This window comes from Bos indicus x Bos taurus, chromosome 3 (assembly GCF_003369695.1).
Source record: "Bos indicus x Bos taurus breed Angus x Brahman F1 hybrid chromosome 3, Bos_hybrid_MaternalHap_v2.0, whole genome shotgun sequence".
Lineage (NCBI taxonomy): Eukaryota > Metazoa > Chordata > Mammalia > Artiodactyla > Bovidae > Bos > Bos indicus x Bos taurus.
The window spans coordinates 3,088,630-3,110,720 of NC_040078.1; the positions used below are offsets into that span (position 1 = coordinate 3,088,630).

Here is a 22,091-nt window from a genome sequence, read left to right on the forward strand (position 1 = left end):
ACACAGTAACTAAGTCTGTGTGCCGCAACTATTGAGCCCAAGCTCTAGAACCTGCGGACTGTAACTACAGAAGCCTGTGCACCTAAAGCCCATGCTCCACAGAGAGAAGCCACTGCAGGGAGAAGCCCATGCACAGCAACTTACAGAGTAGCACCAACTCGCCCCAACCAGAGCAAGCCCTCAGGCAGCAAGGAAGACCCAACACAGCCTAAATAAATAAGTTTTAAAATGATGTGGCATATATATACACACACACAGAGTCCAGTTCAGTCACTCAGTCCTGTCCAACTCTATGCACTGCAGCACATCAAGATTCCCTGTCCATCACCAACTCCCGGAGCTTGCAAACTCATGTACATCAAGTCAGTGATGTCACCCAACCATCTCATCCTCTGTCGTCACCTTCTCCTCCTGCCCTCAATCTTTCCCAGCATTAGGGTCTTTTCCAATGAGTCAATTCTTTGCATCAGGTGGCCAAAATATTGACGCTTCAGCATCAGTCCTTCCAATGAAGATTCAGGACTGATTTCCTTTAGGACTGACTGTTTTGATCTCCTTGCAGTCCAAGGGACTCTCAAGAGTCTTCTCCAACATCACTGTTGAAAAGTGTCAATTCTTTGGCGCTCAGCCTTCTATATGATCTATCTCTCACATCCATACATGACTACACAGTGAACTATTACTCAGTTGTGAGAAAGAAGGAAATCATTTTATTCGTGAGAATGTGGGTAGACTTTGAGGACATTGTGATAAGTGAAATCTATCAGACAGAAAAAGACAAATACTGTATTGTTCTCACTTATCTCTGTGTTGGGAAGATCCTCTGGAGAAGGAAATGGCTATCCACTCCAGTATTCTTGCCTGGGAAATCCCATGGACAGAGGAGCCTTGCAGGCTACAGTCCACATGGTCACAAAGAGTTAGATGTGACTGTGTTTTCCAACACCATCTGCTCCCTCTGTGTCTCATGTATCACTTATATGTGGAATCTTTAAAAAAAAAAGAGAAACACGGAGAAGCTGAGTAAAGAAAAGTTGTTATCAGGGCCTGAGGGTGGGGAAAATAGAGACAGGTTAGTAAAAGTATACAAATTTTTAGCTATAAGATTAATAAAGTCTGAGGATCAAACGTAAAACATGGTGACTATAGCTGGTAACTGGTTTAAAAAAAAAAACTTCAAGTAAATTTTAAAATTAATTGGTTTTATTTAATATAAGGCAATTCATGAATTGGATAGGATCCCATCTAGCACCTAATGGGCTTCCCAGGTGGTGCAGTGGTAAAGAATCTGCCTGCCAAGCAGGAGTCACGAGAGACGCAGGCTTGATCCCTGGATTGGGAAGGTGCCCTAGAGAAGGAAATGGCAACCCATTACAGTATTCTTGCCTGGAAAATCTGGCAGCCTACAGTCCACAGGGTCTCAAAGTATCAGATATGACTGAACACCAGCACTGACCTGGCTCTGGCTGCCTCTTGAACATCATCTCTCCCCAGTGGGGTGGGGTTATTCTGAAGGATACAGTGCAAGAAAAGAAGAAAAAAAAGAAGCCATCTAGCAACTAAAAGAGTGTTTTGAGGAGTTGTATGAAATGGAGGGTTACAAGGCAGCAGGCAGCCTTGGAAGGTTATAGGCAGCAGGAGAGTGGGGCAAGAAGGTATTAGCAAAAGAACAGAAAACATTGTTTCAGTCCAGGCTACCTTTTTGGGTGGGTGGGGAAGGAAACAGCAGGAGTCTTTATCCTGTAATTTCAGACCAACTGTTTTAAAGGTCACATTTCTGTGAATGCTGAAACTGCAATTACAGACATACCTCAGAGATACTGTGTGCTCAGTTCCAGACCACCACAATAAAGCAAATATTGCAATAAAGTGAGTCACATGAAACTTTTGCTTATCCAGTGTACATAAAAGTTAGGTTTACACTATACCATAGTCTATTAAGGGCTTCCCTAGTGGGTCAGATGGTAAAGAATCTGCCTGCAATGAGGGAGACCTGGGTTCGATCCCAGAGCTGGGAAGATCCCCTGGAGGAGGGCATGGCAACCCATTCCAGTATTCTTACCTGGAGAATCCCTATGAACAGAGGAGCCTGGTGGCTACAGTCTACGGAGTCACAAAGAGTCAGACACAACTGAGAGACTAAGCACATAGTCTGTTAAGCGTGCAATAACATTATGTCTAAAAAAAATGTATCTGTGTTATTCATTCAATCATGTCCAACTCTTTGCAACCCCATGGACTATAGCCCACCAGGCTCTTCTGTCCACGGAATTCTTCAGGCAAGAATACTGGAGTGGGTAGCCATTCCCTTTTCCAGGGAATCTTCCTTACCCAGGGATCAAACCTGGGTCTTCTGTATTGCAGGCAGATTCGTCACCATCTGAGCCACTGGGGACACGAGGTTTCCACAAACCAATTGTCAAAATCAAAGCACAATAACATAAAGTACAACAAAATGAGGTATGCCTGTTTCAAATTAAAGAAAAACAGTCAATGTAAAAGTTGTGAGTTGACTTTTATTCAGGGACTTTACAGAGAACTATTGTCCAGGAGATAGCCTTTCAGTAATTCTGTGGGGACTACTCCAAAGACATAGGGGAGGAGCCATTATATATATGATTTGGGGGGCCTGGAAAATAAATACACGTTGACAAACATATTTTGGGTAAAAGATGACTGCTAATTACAAAGAACAGATATCTCAAGTTAATAATTTTGATGCTTTTCTGTGTATGGGAAGTTTCAAGAACTGAGGGTCATTAAAATTCTTCCTTAAATATGGATCTTAGTTATCTACAGGCCCAAAGCAGAAAATGTTTTATGCTGTTTCCCTCACCCCATTCCGGCCCCTTCAAAGAGTGTACAGATGGCGGGCAACCTCATTGAGTTGCAACTTAACCCTTTCATAAATGGGGTGATGAGCCACAATCTTTGTTCTCTTTGTTTATACTTAAAAGTCTTGGATTGCTGCCTTGGGGAAAAATGACTCCATTTTGGGCCTTTTTAACTTGATACTGTATTGCATAATCAAAATTTGCTTTGAAAGTAGAATTTAAATGTTCTCAACACACACATGCACACAAAAAAATATGTGAGGTGATGGACATGTTAACTATCTAGATGAAGGGAATCATTCAAAATGTGCATATATATCAAATCACTACAATGTACACTTTAAATATCTTATGATTTCATTTGTCAATGATACCTCAATAAAGGTAAAAGTCTTTTGAAAAGTAAAATATCTTTCAAAAATGACCCTCTGGGGACACAGCAGCAAACTTGGGCAGGTATTCCTTTTCCAGACTATATGTAAAAATGCCATAGTAGAAAGAAGGATGTTGATAGGTTCCAGAACTTTACATAATTGCTCTAAGAAAAGCCTAGGGGAGAAAAAATTGTGTTATCAGTTCTTGAATAGGAAGAAATGACAATCTGAATATGTAAGAGGGCCAGTATCATGAAAGTAGATATTCTAGGTAAGAATTGTGATTTTTTTCTTTCCTTCTCACATTGTTTACCCAAAATGGTTCCCTAAAAGTTGATTTGAATAAGTTTATCACATAATGCCAAATTCCTTTCAATGCTGTTGTACAATTTTGCATTACCATCTGCAATATATGACAGTATTTGATAATTCACAGCCATGCTAACAGAGTGTGTTGTCAAATTCTTCGATTTCTGATGGATGAGATTTGAGAAATGGTGTTCAATATTGTTTTAAACTTTCTCTTATTGTGAGTAAGCGTGATTATCCTTTCATTTGTTTAAAAGATATTGTCTTTATGAACCGTGTATTGTGATTTTTTTCCATTTTCGTCATGGTTTGGCTCTCGTTTTCTGTTTTTTATTTAAATCAACCCTTTGTCTGTGGCACAACTGCAATTATTGTCTTTTAGTTTTCATTTCTTTTGCTATGTCTGTAGCACTTTTTGCCATGCAAAAAAAAATTTTTTTAAATCCTTAAGTACTTAAATGTATCAGTCTTTTACCTATCATTTCTTCTGATTTGGCTTAATAGTTAAGAACAGATTTCTCTTCTCTAGTTCAAAAGAAATTCATCTCGGTTTCTTCTGGTATTTGTATGTTTTCATGTTTTTTGATTTTAGATCTCAAACCTATTTTGCTAATAATGCTTTCAAGTCTTTTATAGTCTTATTGATTTTCTATCTACTTGTAGCAAACTATAATTGTAGACTTATCTATTTTTCTTTTCTAGACTGTCAGCTTTTATTTCATGTATTTTGAAGCTCTGGCAAGTGCATATACATTGAAGACTGTTATGTCTTTATGTTGAAATGATCTTTCTGTTATTATGAAATGTCTTCTTTACCCCTGGTAATATACTTGCCCTAAAGTTTACTTTGTCTCATATTAATACAGTTCACCTTTCTTAAGAGTAATGTTTGCATATTTTTTAACATGAATTTAAGAATATATTATATTCTTCCATATATAAATTTGTGTTAATATATTTCATTGGTTTTTTTTTTTTTAAGCCAGTATGAAAATCTCTGCCTTTCCATTTTGATGTTTAGACCATTCATATTTAGTGTAATTTTCCATATGGTAAGGTTTAAATCTAACATTTTACTATTTTGTATTTTTCTGATGTGTTCATTCTCTCCTTTTTTTTGCCTTTTCCTTTTTCTTTAATCAATTTTTAAATTCTATTTAATTTCCATTCTGGCTTATTAGCTGTATTTTTGTATTAGTTTTTTAATGGTTGATCTGGAGTTTACAACTGCATCTTTAACTTATACTCTATCTTCAAATACTATTGTGGTGGTGGTGGTTTAGTAGCTAAGTTGTGTCCAACTCTTGTGACCCCATGGACTGTAGCCCACCAGGCTCCTCTGTCCATGGGATTGTCCAGGCAAGAATACTGGAGTGGATTGCCATTTCCTTCTCCAGGGGATCTTCCCGACCCAGGAATCAAACCCGGGTCTCCTGCACTGCAGGCAGATTCTTTACCAACTGAACTATGAGGGAAGCCCCAACACTATTATACTATATGATAAAATGTTAAAATCATACAAGAGTATACTTACATTTCTCCCATACATCCTTTGTTGCTATTCTTGTCATACATTTCACTTTTATACAAGTTATTAACTTCAGGTTACTATTGTTGTTCAGTTGCTAAGTCACGTACCACTGTTTGTGACCCCATGGACTACAGCACACCAGGCCTTCCTGTCCCTCACTATCACCCAGACTTTGCCCAAGTTCATGTCCACTGAGTCAGTGATGCTATCCAACCATCTCATCCTCTGTCACTCTCTTCTTTTGCCTTCAGTCTTTCTCAGCATCAAGGTCTTTTCCAATGAGTTGGCTCTTTGCATAATGTGGCCAAAGTATTGGAGTTTCAGCATCAGTCCTTTTAATGAATATTCAGGGTTGATTTTCTTTAGGATTGAATGGTTTGCTCTCCTTAACTTCCAAGGGACTCTCAAGAGTCTTCTCCAGCACTAAAGTTTGAAAGCATCAATTCTTTGGTGTTCAGCCTTCTTTATGGTCCAACTCTCATATTTATACATGACTACTGAAAAGACCATAGCTTTCACTATGCAGACCTCTGTCAGAAAAGCGATATCTCTGCTTTTTAACAAACTGTCTAGGTGTATCACACCTTTCCTTCCAAGAAGCAGTTCAGTTCAGTTGCTTATTTGTGTCCAACTCTTTGTGACCCTATAGACTTCAGTATGCCAGGCTTCTCTGTCCATCATCAACTCCCAGAGTTTACTCAAACTCATGGCCACTGAGTCGGTGATGCCATCCAACCACCTCATCCTCTGTCATTGCCTTCTCCTTCCACTTTCAATCCTTCCCAGCATCAGGGTCTTTTCAAATGAGTCAGGTCTTCGCATCAGGTGACCAAAGTACTACAGTTTCAGCTTCAGCATCAGTCCTTTCATTGAATATTCAGAACTGATTTCCTTTAGGATGGAGGATTGGATCTCCTTGCACTCCAAGGGACTCTCAAGAGTCTCCTATAATACCACAGTTCAAAAGCATCAATTCTTCAGCACTCAGCTTTCTTTATAGTCCAACTCTCACATCCATATACTGGAAAAACTATAGTTTTGACTAGATGGACTTTTTTTGGCAAAGTAATGTCTCTGCTTTTTAATATGCTGCCTGGGCTGGTCATAACTTTTCTTCCAAGGAGTAAGCGTCTTTTAATTTCATGGCTGTAATCACCATCTGCAGTGATTTTGGAGCCCCCAAAATGAAGTCTGTCCCTATTTCCATTGTTTCCCCATCTATTTGCCATGAAATGATGGGACCAGATGCCATGATCTTAGTTTTATGAATGTTGAGTTTTAAGCCAACTTTTTAACTCTCCACTTTCACTTTCATCAAGAGGCTTTTTAGTTCCTCTTCACTTATGATGCCATAAGGGTGGTGTCATCTGCATACCTGAGGTTATTGATATTTCTGCCGGCAGTCTTGATTCCAGCTTGTGCTTCATCCAGCCTGGCATTTCTCATGATGTACTCTGCATATAAGTTAAATAAGCAGGGTGACAATATACAGCCTTGACATACTCCTTTTCCTATTTGGAACCAGTCTGTTGTTCCTTGTCCAGTTCTAACTGTTGCTTCCTGACCTGTATACAGGTTTCTCGGGTGGCAGTTCAGGTAGTCTGGTATTCCCATCTCTTGAAGAATTTTCCAGGTTGTTGTGATCCACACAGTCAAAGGCTTTGGCATAGTCAATAAAGCAAAAGTAGATGTTTTTTCTGGAACTCTATTGCTTTTTTGATGATCCAGCAGATGTTGGCAATTTGATCTTCTGTGTCTTCTAAATCTAGCTTGAACATCTGAAAGTTCACAGTTCACGTACTGTTGAAGCCTGGCTTGGAGAATTTGGAGCATTACTTTACTAGCACGTGAGATGAGTGCAATTATGCACTAGTTTGAGCATTCTTTGACATTGCCTTTCTTTGGGATTGGAATGAAAACTGACCTTTTCCAGTCCTGTGGCCACTGCTGAGTTTTCCAAATTTGCTGGGCATATTCTGTGCAGCACTTTCACAGCACCATCTTTTAGGATTTTAAATAGCCCAACTGGAATTCCATCACATCCACTAGCTTTTTTGTAGTGGAGCAAGTACCTTCTAATTTCATGGCTGCAGTCACCATCTGCAGTGATTTTGGAGCCCAAGAAGAGAAAATCTCTCACTGCTTTATTTATGAAAATCAGTATATTTACTGGGTTTATTATTTCTGGCACCTTCATTCCTTTGTATAAATCCAGCTTTTAATCTTGTATCATTCTCTTTCAGCCTGGAGTAATACTTCTTTTACTGTAGTAAAATATGTTAGTGACCATTTATCTCAGATTTGTCTGAAAATATCTTTATTTTACCTTAATTTTGAAGAATATTTTTGTTACAGGAAGAATCAGTTATTTTCAGCATATTAAAAATATTCTATGATCTGACTTGCTTAGGTTCTAATGAGAAAGTTGCTATCATTTTATTTTTGTTTCTTTGTGTATAATGTGTATTTTTGTTCCTCTTATTGCTTTTCAATTTTCTCTTTTATCAGTGCTTTTCACCAATGCAACTGTAATGTGCCTTGATGTGCCTTTTTCTTTAACTTATCCTATTTGGCATCAATTGAGATACTTGGATCTAGGGAGGTAGTTAAAAACGTATAAAACAGTGTTATATCTGAATTGCAAGAAGCTAGGAAAGACTGAATATGCTAAACAGAGACATGGAAGATATAGAAAAAAGATCAAAAATCAAACTCATAGGAATGAAACACACAGTATAAAAGAGACAGTACATTAGGTATTATAGAAGACTGATGAGTGAATTTAAAGCACTAGAAAACATCCCAAATGAAACACAGGGAAGAGATGAAATCTACCACAAACTACTTTAGGTTTCTGAGAACTAAAAGGTGAACTTATTGAATAAAAATAAGATGAGCTACAATGTGATGAAAGATGTGAGAAAGATTCTACAAAGGGAATGGAATAAGGGTGTAGCAAATGAGATTAAAAAGACTGCAAAGAGCATACAAGACCAAGCTGAGTTTATAAAACAAGATTTTTATGGATGTATTTTCCCATCAGCCACACTAGAAACACCAAAATAATTTTTGCCATTTCTCCTTTCTCTATTCCCTAAGCCATGCTAAGTTAGTCCCATGAATAACCTTCCTGGTTTCTAGTAGTCATCATTCTTTTCACTGACACCCTAGTTCTGGCTTTTTTGTTTGTCTAGATGTCAGCATGGTCTTCAAATTAATCTGCCTTCCATTCTGAATTGTGTTGCCAAATTCTTTTTCCTAAGGCACCAGTTTGATCATATCACTTTTTTTTTTTTTTTTGCTCTAAAATCTTCAAAGGATCTGCTGTCTTCTGAATAAAAATTTGGACTATGTTTCACCTGCAATTCAAAGTCCTACTTATTTCTCTAGCTTTTTATAAGTCTTATGGTATGCCTGTACTAAATTATCTGGAAATAATTCTAACAAACCTTCATTTTATTGCCTCTTACTTTGTCATTAATGAAAACAGTTACTGAGAATATTCAATGTAGTATTTTTGAAAAAATATATTTATTTATTTACTAATGGCTGTGCCAGGTCTCAGCTGCAGCACACTGGATCTTTGATCTTGTTGCAGCATGCAGGATCTTTTAGTTGTAGCATTTGAACTCTTAGTTGCAACATGTGGGATATAGTTCCCTGACCAGGGATTGAATCTGGGCCCCCTGTGTTGGGAGCATGGAGTCTTAGCTACTGGACCACCAGGGAAGTCCCTACAATGTAACATTAATCTAAATGCCAGGGATAAAGTCACTTTCTTTCAACCTAGTTTCATGGAAATCTGATCAACTTCATACAAATCCATATAATGAAGTTTCTGAACTTTCAAAGTTGAAGATCAGACCTAAATAAAAGTAAAATCACTATGGTACATTCATTTAGGAAGTTTTATGTGAAATAGCCAACTGGCCTCTCTGTTGAAAACATTATGGAATGAATTATTTGCATGAGACTCAAGAGAGAACCCTGAGACACAAAAATGTATGAGAATCATATTGAATGAAAAAGTTTTAATTTGTCCCGTACAGAACAATTTCCCTCTGTCTGGGCAAGGATGAATGACCTATACCACAAGAATGGAAAGTTAAAATTTCCCTGTGCTTTGGTGGAATGCTTTTGTGTGTAGAATATGTATTTCATCTCTTTGACAAATATTTTTGTGTATCTACTAATATGCCCTATACTAAATGCACAGGTCAATGAGATCCTAAAAATGGCCTGGACTCAGAGAAATGAAGCTATGAACATTAATAGCATTGTTTACGGTATTTATGTTTCTCCGTGAATAAAACCCATGACTTTTTGGTAGCAAAGTGAATTACTAAGGTGGGTATGAGTCTAAGTAGTGAGTGTGAGTGAATTATTGGCCAATAGTCTATTATAGGGATACTGAGTGAGTGTGACAATGTGTATTCATAAAGGGAAAAGTCACCTCATGTTTTAAAGTCTTCTATTAAGATGGCCCAGAGTCACACATCAGAAAAGGAATGTGGATTAGTTTAGGTATTCAAGCATTTTCAAAGGCCTCTTCTAATTCTTAGGATTATAGAAGTTTATTGTCAAAACTGAATTTTTTGTATTTTCCTCTCTTAAAAGGCTACCCAGACACTCTGTCACGCTTGTCAAAATAAAGGTTAAAATTCTGAGACTGGACTTCCCTTGTGGTTCAGTGGTTAAGAACCCAGTTGCCAAATTGAGCCATGGTCTGGGAAGATCCCACATGCCATGGGGCAAGTAAGCTGGTGCACCACAAGTACTGAGGCAGTGTGCCCGGACCCCAAGTTCTGTATGAAGAGAAAGAAAGTGAAAGTGAAGTCGTGTCCGACGCTTTGTGACCCCATGGACTGTAGCCTACCAGGCTCCCCCCTCCATGGGATTCTCCAGGCAAGAGTACTGGAGTGGGTTGCCATTTCCTTCTCCAGGGGATATTCCTGACCCAGGGATCGAACCTGGGTCTCCCACATTCCAGGCAGACACTTTAACCTCTGAGCCACCAGGGAAGCCCTGGTGATCAAGAGAAGCCACTGTGATAAGAAGCCCACACACCCTAGTGCAACTGCGTCGTGCCCCCTCACCTCAACTAGAGAAAGCCTGCATGCGGCAAAAAAGACTCAGTGCAGCCAAAATAAATAAATAAATAAAAATAAAAACATTCAGAGATATTTACCATGAAATCAACGAAAGAAACTTAAGCTTTTGGGATCCTCACTGGCACTGGTTCCTTTTAAATAAGGAAGTATTCACTTTTGAAGAAGTGAATACTACTGTAATTCTATATTTTTCCTTTTAAAAGACCCCAAGAATTGTAAAAGCTTTAGAGCTCTCTTTCTCTCTCTCAATCTCTCTCTCTCTCTCTCTCTCTCTCTATATATATATATATACACATGTACATATATAGGGCTTCCCTTGTGGCTCAACTGGTAAAGATTCCAACCACAATGTGGGAGACCTGGGTTTGATCCCTGACTTGGGAAGATACCTTGGAGAATGGAAAGGCTACCTACTCCAGTATTCTGGCCTGGAGAGTTCCATGGACTGTATAATCCATGGGGTCACAAAGAGTCAAAGACTACTGAGTGACTTTCACTTCCCTAGGTCTCAGTATACCTAGAAATGTCTCTGGTATAAACCTCAGAATTCTTAGAACTTTAGAATTCTTGTTCACCTCATTTTATTTAATTCTAAGAATTAATATTTCATCCTTCAAAACTCTCTTGGATTTTTCTTCTCTTGTCAGTTTCTGCTGATTACTATGCAATTTAGTTCAGGGCATCTTCACTTGAAAAATTGTATCATGATGATAGCCTCATAGTTGGTTTTACTGACTGCAACTCTCCTCCAAATAAATCTATCCTTTGTAAAGTTGGCAGACTAATCTTCTTAAAAAAAACAGAGATTATTTTGCAAAATTCCCATCCAAACTCAAGATATTTTGGTGTCTTTCCACTATCACGGCTCTTTTACACTTGAGATATTTAAATGCTCAGGCAAAAGTGTGGCAGTCAATCAGAGGGTACTTGAAGCCACATAAGAAATGTGAAATTTTTCTAGAGTGTCATTTTTACTTGATAGCAAGTAGTTTAAAAGATTACTCCCCCCTCCTGTTCTTCAACAATATCAAGCAGATATACAGTTAAATGCAAAAAAGAAAAATACTTTTAAGCTCAGATGCACAGATTTAGATTTACTATTATTCTTGGCTCCTGACACATTCTCACCAATTGTTCATTCAAGGCTAGAACCTTCATTCATTCTGTCAACTACAAATTGGCACTTACCAAGAGCATCACCAATGCCTGAACAACAAGGCATTTGCCATCTGCCTCTACTGAGATTGAACCCCACTGCTATAGCTGTTGACCTTCAACAACCCCTGAGGGAATTCAGGGTGGAGTGAGGCGCTCTGTGCTCCAGGAAATCTGGTGGGACAGGTCTTTAGATAGTTGGATGTTTTTAGGAATAGATTTTATTATCTCAGTCCTTGCATCTCCTCCCTTCATGGTGACATCAGACCCTCAAGACTAACAAAAAACCTTTTGTAAATTGAGGGCTTCATGGTATTGAACTCCCCTTTCACCAAAACCTTATATATTGACTTTCCCCCACTGCCACTTTGGAACAGTCTCTCAGAGCTATCTGAGATGCTGCCTCCTGGGCTACAGTCCTCTTTTTGCCCCAAATAAAACTTAACTCATAACTCTCAAGTTGCACATCTTTTTTTTTAGTCAACAATTCTTTCATTTAAAATAATACAACAGGACTTTCTTGGTGGTCCAGTGATTAGGAATCCACCTACCAATGCAGGGGCATGGGTTTAATCCCTGGTCTGGGAAATTTCCACTTGCTGAGAGGCAACTAAGCCTCTGTAGCACAACTAGTGAAGTCTGTGTGCCATAGAACCTGTGCTCCACGACACGAGAAGCCACCACACTGAGAAGCCCACTCACTGCAGCTAGGCAGTAGCCCCTACTCAAGGCAATGAGAATGCCCATGCACAGCAATGAAGATCCAGTGTAGCCAAAAATTAATTACTTAAAAAAATACCCATGAAATTACCAACGTGAAAACTAGAACATGAATTTACATTTACATTCACCTCTTTGACCTTCCATTGCATCATCCAGTCGCTCAGTCGTGTCCGACTCTTTGCGACCCCATGGACTGTAGCCTACCAGGCTCCTCCGTCCATGGAATTTTCCAGGCAAGAGTACTGGAGTGGGTTGCCATTTCCTTCTCCAGGGGATCTTCCCAACTCAGGGATCGAACCCAGGTCTCCCACACTGCAGGCAGACACTTTACCATCTGAGCCACCAGGGAAGCCCCCCTATTCAAGGTACCACTATCTAAATCATCATTCTCCAAGATGGCAGAGTAGAAGGACATGCACTTATCTCCTCCTGTGAGAGCACCAAAATCACAATTAGCTGTTGAACATTCAACAGAAGGACTGTGGAACAAACAAAAAAAAAGATGTGATGTGAAAGTCGCTCAGTCATGTCCAACTCTTTGTGACCCCATGGACTATACAGTCCACGGAATTCTCCACACCAGAATACTGGAGTGGGTAGCTGTTCCCTTCTCCAGGGGCTCCTTCCAACCCAGGAATTCAACCAGGGTCTCCTGCATTGCAGGGGATTCTTTACCAATTGAGCTATCAGTGAAGCCACCTGCCCCTGCCCCCCCCACCCCAAAAAGGTAAAAAGACAAAGAAGAAGCCGCAGTGAGATGGTAGGAGGGGTACAACTGCGATGAAATCAAATCTCATACCTGCAAGGTGGGTGACCCACAAACTGGAGAACAATAATACCAAAGAAGTTCTCCCACTGTTGTGAAGGTTCTGAACCCGACAGCAGGCTTTCCAGCCTGGGGATCCAACAAAGGGACTGGGAATCCCCACAGAATCCCCACCTTCAAGGCCATCGGTATTTGACTATAGGACTTCCACAGGACTGGGAAAAACAGAGACTCCATTCTTGAAGGGCACAAACAAAATCTTGCACACACCAAGACCCAGAAGAAAGGAGCAGTTACCCTCAGGAGACTGAACTAAAATTATCTGCTAGTGTTGAACCATCTCCTGTGGAGGCGGGATCAGCAGGGGCCACCACAGGGATGCAGGGACTGGCAGCACCTGTCTGGGAATATCCCAGTTGGAGGTTCCTCTTGGAGGTTGCCATTAATCCTACCTTAGATCCCTGGGCTGGGTTGCCTCAGGCCAAACAACTACCAGGGAGGGAGTATGACCCCACCCATCAAGCAGGTAATTGGATTAAAGCTTAACTGAGCAAGGCCCTGCCCACCAGAGCAAGATCCAGTTTTTCCCACCATCAGTCCCTCCCATCAGGAAGCTTACACAAGCCTCTTAGCTTCCTCCATCAGAGGGCAGACAGAAGAAGCAAGAAGAACCACAGTCCCACAAAAATCACATTATAGAAAGTTAAAGAGTATGGAAGAGCAGAAAGTTATGCCCCAGATGAAGGGACAAGATAAAACCCCAGAAAAAACAATTAAAAAAAAAACAACTTAAACAACTAAAAAACAACTAAATTCAGGATCTCAGGAAAATAGAGATGAATAATACACTAGAAGGAATAAACAGAATTACTGAGGCAGAAGAATGGATAAATGACCTCGAGGACAGGATGGTGGAAATCACTGCTGCAGAGCAGAATATAGAGAAAAGAACACCCTGAGAGACCTCTGAGACAACATTAAGTGCACCAACGTTCACATTATAGGGGTCCCAGAACGTGAAGAGAGAGAGAAAGGACTTGAGAAAATATTTGAGGAGATAATAGATGAAAATTTCCATAACATGGGAAAGGAAATAGTCGAGCAAGTTGCGGAAGCACAGTGGAAATACCTAAAGAGGAACACATCAAGACAGATAGTAATCAAACTGACAAAAAGACAAAGATAAAATATTAAAAGCAACAAGGGAAAAGTGACAAATAACATACCAGGAAACTCCCACCAGGCTATCAGCTGATTTCTCAACACAAACTCTTTAAGCCAGAAGGGAATGGCATGATACATTTAAACCAATTAAACGGAAGAATATACAACCAAGACTACTATACCCAGTAAGACTCTCCTTCAGATTTGAAAGCTTTTCAGACAAGCAAAAGTTAAGAGAATTTAGCACCAAAAAACCAGCTTTACAACAAATGATAAAGGAAATTCTCTAGGTAGGAAACACAAAAGAAGGGAAAGACCTACAGAAAATAAACCCAAAACAGATAAGAAAATGGTAATAGGATCATACATACAGATAATTACCTTAAATGTAAATGGATTAAATGCACCAACCAAAAGAGTCTGGCTGGGCAGATATAGAATGTATATTAGATATATGTGTGTGCATGCTAAGTCACTTCAGTCATGTTCAACTCTTTGCAACACTACAGACTGTAGCCCACCAGGCTCCTCTGTCCATGAGATTTTCCAGGCAAGAATACTGGAGTGGATTGCCATGCTCTCCTCCAGGGGATCATCCTAATTCAGGGATCGAACCCACTTCTCTTATGTCTCTTACACTGGCAGGCGGGTTCTTCACCACTAGCACCACCTGGGAAGCCCCAGTAGTTATATGTGCATGTATGCAATTCCACTTACCACATCACTTGCTTGACCCCCAAACTGTATTACATACATTGTTTTATACTGTTAGGTTAATTGTAATGATCTTTTATTTTTTGTCTACTGATTGTGAAAACTGATAAATATTTTTTACTATTGTGATTATGTAACTATTACTCACTTAATACCATTGTAGCATGACTGGTCAACAGAAAAATAATAGAACTCTATATCACCAAAACTACTATTTAATAGAAAAACCTGTAATCACTTTTTAAAATCCTGATGCATATCCTAGTTATCTTGGAATTTTTTGAAAAATACAAACACCCAGGTTTTGTTGTACTTTCTCCAGAGCTCCAGGTATCTTTCTAATGAGCATCCATGTTTAAAAACAACTGTACTATATGATGATCTTTTACTTTATCTAGTTTGCTTCACTTTTTCTATTTCATATTCAGTGCTCCCATTTCAATTAGTTTTTTTCAAATTTCTCCATCTCCTTTTTTTTTGGATGTCCTTTCTCAAGCCTTTATCAAGCATGGTAGCTTGATATATATTTATATATATATATATGTGTATTTTGTATATATATATTTTTTGTATATATATTTTTAGTTCAGTTCAGTCACTCAGTTGTGTCTGACTCTTTGCGAACCAGTGGACTGCAGCACATACATATAATATGTATAATATATATATATTTTAGAGAACTTATGAAATTTTGCCTAATTGAAACATTTATGACATTTTGATTCCACTTATTTGACTTAGTATGAAAAGAATGCTAGATTCCTAATTTAAAAAATATGCAACAAGCAATAAAGGTTTACAGTATAGCACAGGGAACTCTAGTCAATATCTTGTAATAACCTATAATGGAAAATAATCTCAAAAATATATGTGTATATGTATAACCTTGCTGTGCATCTGAAACACTGTAGGTCAACTATACTTATAAAAAAAGTATATATTAAAAACAATCATTTTCCTGCTTTTCTTTTTATTATCACCTATATATACATGTATATATATATGAATATATATATACACACATATATATTCCTAAATAGTGTTGGGTGGGGAACTTAGAAGTTATTAACAATACAAAGTCTACTTCATGCTGTATGTAATTCTTACATTCTTTTCACTCAATATCGTATTGCTAGGATTAATTAAGGCATGCTTGTGTGCATGTTCAGTTGCTTCAGTTGTGTCTGACCCTTTGCAACCCTATGGACTGTAGCCCATCAGCCTCCTCTGTCCATGGGATTCTTCAGGCAAGAATATTGGAGTGGGTTGCCATGCCCTCCTCCAGAGGATCTTTCTGACCCAGGAATCAAACCCGCGCCTCCTGCACTGCAGATTTTTTACCTACTGAGCCAACTGGAAAGCCCATTATTAAGGACTATAACTGTAGTACTGTAAAATCTAGAGTATATATCCTAATTTATCTATCCTCTATTTGTATATGGGCATTGGGGTTGTTTTTAGATTCTGATATTAAAGAGAATGCTCATATGAATAATCTTATATATATCCTGGTACTTGTTCAAGTTTCTTTTGGGTATATACCCAGGAGCAAAATGGTAGGTCATGGGGTACGCAAATGTTTATCTCCACAGGGTAATGGCAAACTTTTGGAGGGGATGGTACCAATTTACACTCCCACAAGGATCAAAAGACTCTGCTGATCCATATCCTCTAGATATGGTCCAATTAACAAAGTCTTTTAAAATTTATGGTACCATATGCACAATATCAAGCCTACCTTTTTAACTGTGTCTTAGGGTACAGTTCCCCCTTCATGGATAACAGCTTTGACATGTTTAAGAGGCTTGCATAACTCAATGAAGCTATTAGCCATGCCGTGCAGGGCCACCCTAGACAAATGGGTTATAGTGAAGAGTTCTGACAAATCATGGTCTACTGCAGGAGGAAATGGCAACCCACTCCAATATTCTTGCCATGAGAACCCCACTGACAGTATGAAAAGGCAAAAAGATATGACAGTGGAGCAATTACTAATAGCTCCAGAAAGAATGAAGTGGCTAAAAAAAAACAAAAGCCAAAAACCATGAAGCAGATACACTGAGTTGTGGATGTGTCTCAAGTGGATACAACATTCAGTTGTGGATGTGTCCAGTGGTGAAAGTAAATTCCAATGCTATAAAGAACAATACTGCATAGGAACCTACAATGTTAGGTCCATGAATCAAGGTAAATTGGAATGGTCAAGCAGATGATAAGACTGAGCACTGACATCTTAGGAATCAGTAAAGTAAAATGGATGGGAATGGGTAAATTTAATTCAGATGATCATTATGTATACTACTATGGGTAAGAATCCCTTAGAAGGAATGGAGTAACCCTCTTAGTCAACAAGAGTCCAATTCATTCATATTGCTATACAACAATCAGCCACCACATCCATCTTCAGAACTTTTCATCTTCCCAAACTGAAATTCTGTGCCTATTAAACAATAACTCTTCTCTCTCTCCTCTTCCCAGTCCTGATCATCCACCATTCTACTTTCTGCGTCTTTGGACTGGCAACTCTAAGCACCTCATACTGGAATCACACAGTATTTGTCCTTTTGTGACTGGCTTATTTCACTCAGCATAATGTCTTCCAGGCTCATCTATGTTGCAGTATGTATTAGAATGTTCTTTTTAAGACTTAATAATTATATATATATGTATATATATATAAGGGAAGTGTAAGTATATATGTAAGTATAAGGGAAGAAGAGAAAACTGGAGTTTGGGTGAAAGAACTGCATAGATTCAGTTTGGAATATCCACATGAAAATGCCTAGTTGGCAGTTAGATACTAGGTCTGAGAATCAGAAAAAAATTTCCGCTACCAGTGGATAGATGGTAACTGCTATTGGAGAAAGCAAGGTCACCAGGAAAATGAATAGAATGAGAAAAAGCTAGTCCAAGGATTATGTGCTAGGTGGTTTAATAAGAACCAATATTAGTAATAGTTAACACTTACTATGAACTTTCTAGGAGCCAAGTACCATTTTAAATACTTTACTCACATAATTAAAAAAAAAAAAAACCCTTTGGACTAAGGTGCTATTATTATTATATCATTTAAGGAAACCAAGGGACAGTGCAGTGAAATAATTTGCCTAAAAGTGCACATCTACTTGAGTGGTGAAGCTAAGACTTGAAGACAGGTAGCCTGACTCCAGAACTTTGCCCCTAGCCTTATATAAACCTCATAGTAATTCTGCAAAGTAGATATTTTTACCTCCATTTCACATATTAAAAAAAAAAAAAAAGAGGCTCAGAGAAATTAAATTCACTTCCTAGAATAATACAGGTTGCATGAGGTAGGGTTACAATTTAAACCTAAAGACCATATTCTTTCATACCTCAGTTAAGAGAAGTGATTTAATTTCTCTCATAATCTTTTACAATGCTGAGCCTAGTAGTAAATATAATTATTACTACTAATAATGTAAGAACACTGAAGTTTAGCTCCCACTTACCTTTCATAGAAAGTTACTTGAGGTTGTACCACAACTTAAAAAAAAAAAGTATAAACTAAGGCAGAAGATGTTGGTTCAGGAAATAGTGACTCCTATCCTAGAGAAGAGTGAGAGGAAGTCCCAGGACATAAGCCTTGTAATAATCATAGAAATTAAGAGCAGTACAGTGACTTTTTGGAGTGGTCTTCAGGGACAAAACTTTGAAACCTAAAAATCAGTACAACTGAGTGCTTAAAGACATGATAAATGAATCTGGTAGCATGCAATAAAGATGTCATTGAATTGCCTCTAGCACTGTTCTTCAGCAAAAGGGTCACATCATTGCCCTAGAGAGGGCTTTCCAGGTGGCACTGGTGGTAAAGAATCCACCTGCCAATGCAGTAGACATAAAAGACAAGAGTTCGATCCCCTGGTCAGGAAGATACCCTGGAGAAGGGAATGGCAACCACTTCAGTATTCTTGCCTGGAGAATTCCATGGACAGAGGAGTCTGTCAGGCTCCTATGCATCCATTGGGTAGCAAAGAGCTGGACATGACTCAGCAACTAGCATACACAGAGAAGGAAATGTTATCCCAACAGTAGACAGTTTTGTAGTAAATATTAACTGAGGAATAAATTAAAGGCTTTTTATTACATTTTAACACCTCTGGATGAAATGCATCTTACAATCATGGTTTTCTTAGTTATTTTCTTTCTTAGTAGTACATAAAATAGCATGTTGGACTTGATCAAATGTGTGTGCCACAGTTTTATATGTTTTATAATATACTTTAATCTTCATAATGGTTTCATGTAGTTGATGCTATTACTATTTTACAGGTAAGGAAACTGAGGCTCAAAGATGTTAATATGTTCAAGGACTGCTGTCAATTAAGTGGAAAAGCAAGTACTACAAACCAGGTATGGGGAATTCCCTGGCGGTTCAGTGATTAGGATTCAGTGCTTTAACTGCCTGGCCCCAGGTTCGATCAGCAAGTCTTGTGGCATGATGGCAAAAAAAGAAAAAAAAAAGACAGAAAGGAAATCAAGAGAGAAAACTAAGTCTAACTTCAAAGGTCATGCTCTGTTGTACCTCAACATTTACCATGGGTGATACAAAGCTGAATAAAAACCATCCAAGTTGAACAGTTCAAATGAGATGAAGCTTTTCCAGCTCCTCCAGAAAGAGCCAATCTTGCCCTCATCTGTGCTTGTAACATTTTATGAACATCTCTGTGAATGTAAAATGTCACTTGCCATATCAGCAAACACATGATGCTGCAGCCATCAAGCCATCAGCCACTATTGAGCCCAGGGGGAGCTCAGGAAAGAGACAAACAGGCTGCCCACCACCAAGCTGTCAGCCACTGCAATGGTGCACCCTGAGGGGATTCAGGAAGGAGTTAGGAAAAAAAAAAACCACAACAACTGGACCTAGATCTTTAAGGTGCATATTGAAAGAAAAACTTCAATAAGCCCAGACTCTTGCATCTTCCCATATATGGCTAAATTCATTAACTTGAGATGTCTGGTTTTTCTTTAATTAGCCGTGATCACTTGACTTCCAACCTGGTTTTTGTTGTAAAAACTCCTCCTGGCTCCTCCCATACCCCTTTGGATCAGTCCCTCAGAGCTCCTTGGCTGCCTTCAGGGCGTAAGGCCTCAGAAAGACTTCTGAACAAAAATGTTAACTCCCAACTTTGAGGTTGTAAGGTGGTTTTTGTTGTTGTTTTTTTTTTTTTTTCAATCAACACCTCTCTTACATCTTATTATAACATGTAACTTCCAAGGAGGTCAGAAATAGTATCTTGATAATTACCGTTTCCAATCACTGTAGTGTCTACCAGTGATCCTCACACATGTAGAAGCTCAATGTCGTTAAAAGGAAACAGGATGTCTGCCACTAAGTCTAAAGAGGAGACAAGAAATGCGTATATAAGAAATAAAGGCCAAATACAGTTGTTACAGGGAAATTATAAATAAAGTGCATTGGTGTTTAGGAGAAAAGAACAAAGAATAGAAAGTACAAGTTAAGGGGAGATAGTTCAGCCAGATTCCCGATTTTCATACACACTCACACAGACATAATCAGTCTGGAAAAGCTGAAAAGGCTTAAACTAAGCTGCTAAGACAACTTCTTTCTTCAACCATTTTTCCTGTATTTCAGGTGGATTCTTTACTTTCTGAGCCACCAGGGGAGCCCTTTAAAGAGTTACCAGCATTTATAGATTAGAACATTTAAAATTTCACATAACTCAGGATTTGGGGATTTTCTTGAAAATGGGAAGATACTGGAAACTGGGTGCTCATTCTCCAAGGTAAATTGGTTACATGCATCAATGGTTCCTTTCAGATCAAGTTCCTGCTCCCTTACTCATCGTAGTACCTCCCACCATTTTCTTAAGCCCACCCTGTGTAATGGTGTTTATTTGAGTGTACGTATCAGTTCAGTCGCTCAGTCGAGTCCAACTCTTTGCGACCCCATGAACCGCAGCACGCCAGGCCTCCCTGTCCATCACCAAGTCCCGGAGTCCACCCAAACCCATGTCCATTGAGTCGGTGATGCCATCCAACCATCTCATCCTCCGTCGTCCCCTTCTCCTCCTGCCCTCAGTCTTTCCAGTATCAGGGTCTTTTCAAATGAGTCAGCTTTTCGCATCAGGTGGCCAAAGTATTGGAGTTTCATGAGTGTATGAATGACCACCTCCTAAGACATGCCACTCACTGCTCTACTACACACCAGGTATTTTCAAGGACTGCGTCTTTGCCTTTCTTCAAAACACTGACTCCTCTTAGCCACTGCTTCAATTCCTTTTATTAGCTCCCTCTGACCACCTGCTGAACCAGGTCACCGCAGCATTCTGATCACACTTCTGTAAAAGTTCTAATCACATCGTATGCACAAGTTTCTCTCCTTTGCTAGGATGGGAGTGCCTGAAAGCTAGCGGCCCGGGGCTCATTGATGTTCGCGCTTCCAGCCCCAAATCCGTGACCTGGAACCTAAACAGAGTTTAAGTACGTGTGTTTGGAAGCCAATTTCCCCACTTTAGGCAAACCGAAACTAAACTATCTACTCGGCTTTAAATGTGGGACTGAGACAGAAACACGGACGAGCAGACGAGTCAAAAACCGCACACTCGGGGCGAGAGGAAAGAGCACCTCAGGACCGCACTAGCAGACGTTACCAGACAAAGTCCCGCCGCTACAGTAGTCTCAAGCACACCAGGTCCAACTCTCGCGAGGTTGGGCCTGAAAGCCAGCTCATCCGCCCCAGAAACTTGGAGCGCGGTTTCCGCAGGATTCTCGCGGCAACAGGGCACGCCAGAATGGGCACTTCCGGCGCTGCGCCCAGGAAGCGGAAGTGAGGCTTCCTATCTGTCAGAGTCGGTGTGTTACTCCGCGGTCCTGAAATCTAGGAAAATCGTTTTCGCTCCGCTTCTCCTGGCTGTCAAGGGCTTCCCCCGTGCAGGGTGGGAGTGCAGAGAGTGAACCGTCGCGAGATGAGCACGATGTTCGCAGACACGCTGCTCATCGTTTTTATCTCCGTGTGCACCGCTCTGCTTGCCGAGGGTGAGAGCAGCTAGTTTTTTTGACGTGTGATCAGACCCCGAGGGAAGGGAAGGATCCTAGGCCCCGGGTCCCTCGAGCCTCCAAGAGAGAGGTCACGAGCCTTGCTTCCTTTGGTGGCGGTGGGGATGCGTCTCATGTACTCTACTTCAGGGAATCTTACCTTCAGGAGTGTGAGAGAATCCAGTGTGGAATCCATTGCCAGTTTTCTCCGGTCCAGAGTAGATTTCATTTGCGTGTTTGTGGCGACAACTTCGAATCGTGTCATGGTTGTTTTGGTTGAACATCAGTTGTTAAGCACTAGTGAATATAAGGCAAAAAGTCAAAATCCATTCTTATCTAACAGTAACCACTAATAAGGGTTTTGTTACGGTTCCAAACATTTCTTTATTA

General features: G+C 39.6%; 1 protein-coding gene and 1 long non-coding RNA gene across 2 annotated transcripts in view; one reads left to right on the plus strand and one right to left on the minus strand.

Annotated features, from left to right (window-relative positions):
- Positions 1-854: 854 nt before the first annotated feature.
- Positions 855-21,402, minus strand: LOC113883326. The gene is made up of 3 exons (XR_003508623.1): positions 21,317-21,402; positions 19,951-20,040; positions 855-989 (listed from the first exon to the last, which is right to left on the minus strand). It is a non-coding gene; the product is annotated as an uncharacterized LOC113883326 (long non-coding RNA).
- Positions 21,403-21,405: 3 nt separating this feature from the next.
- The window catches only part of TMCO1 (transmembrane and coiled-coil domains 1), a 64,125-nt gene continuing 63,439 nt past the window's right edge, over positions 21,406-22,091 (plus strand). The window contains exon 1 of the mRNA XM_027526957.1: positions 21,406-21,701. Coding sequence (XP_027382758.1) covers positions 21,632-21,701 — 70 coding nt within the window. The 5' untranslated portion in view covers positions 21,406-21,631. The remainder of the gene's footprint in view (positions 21,702-22,091) is intronic.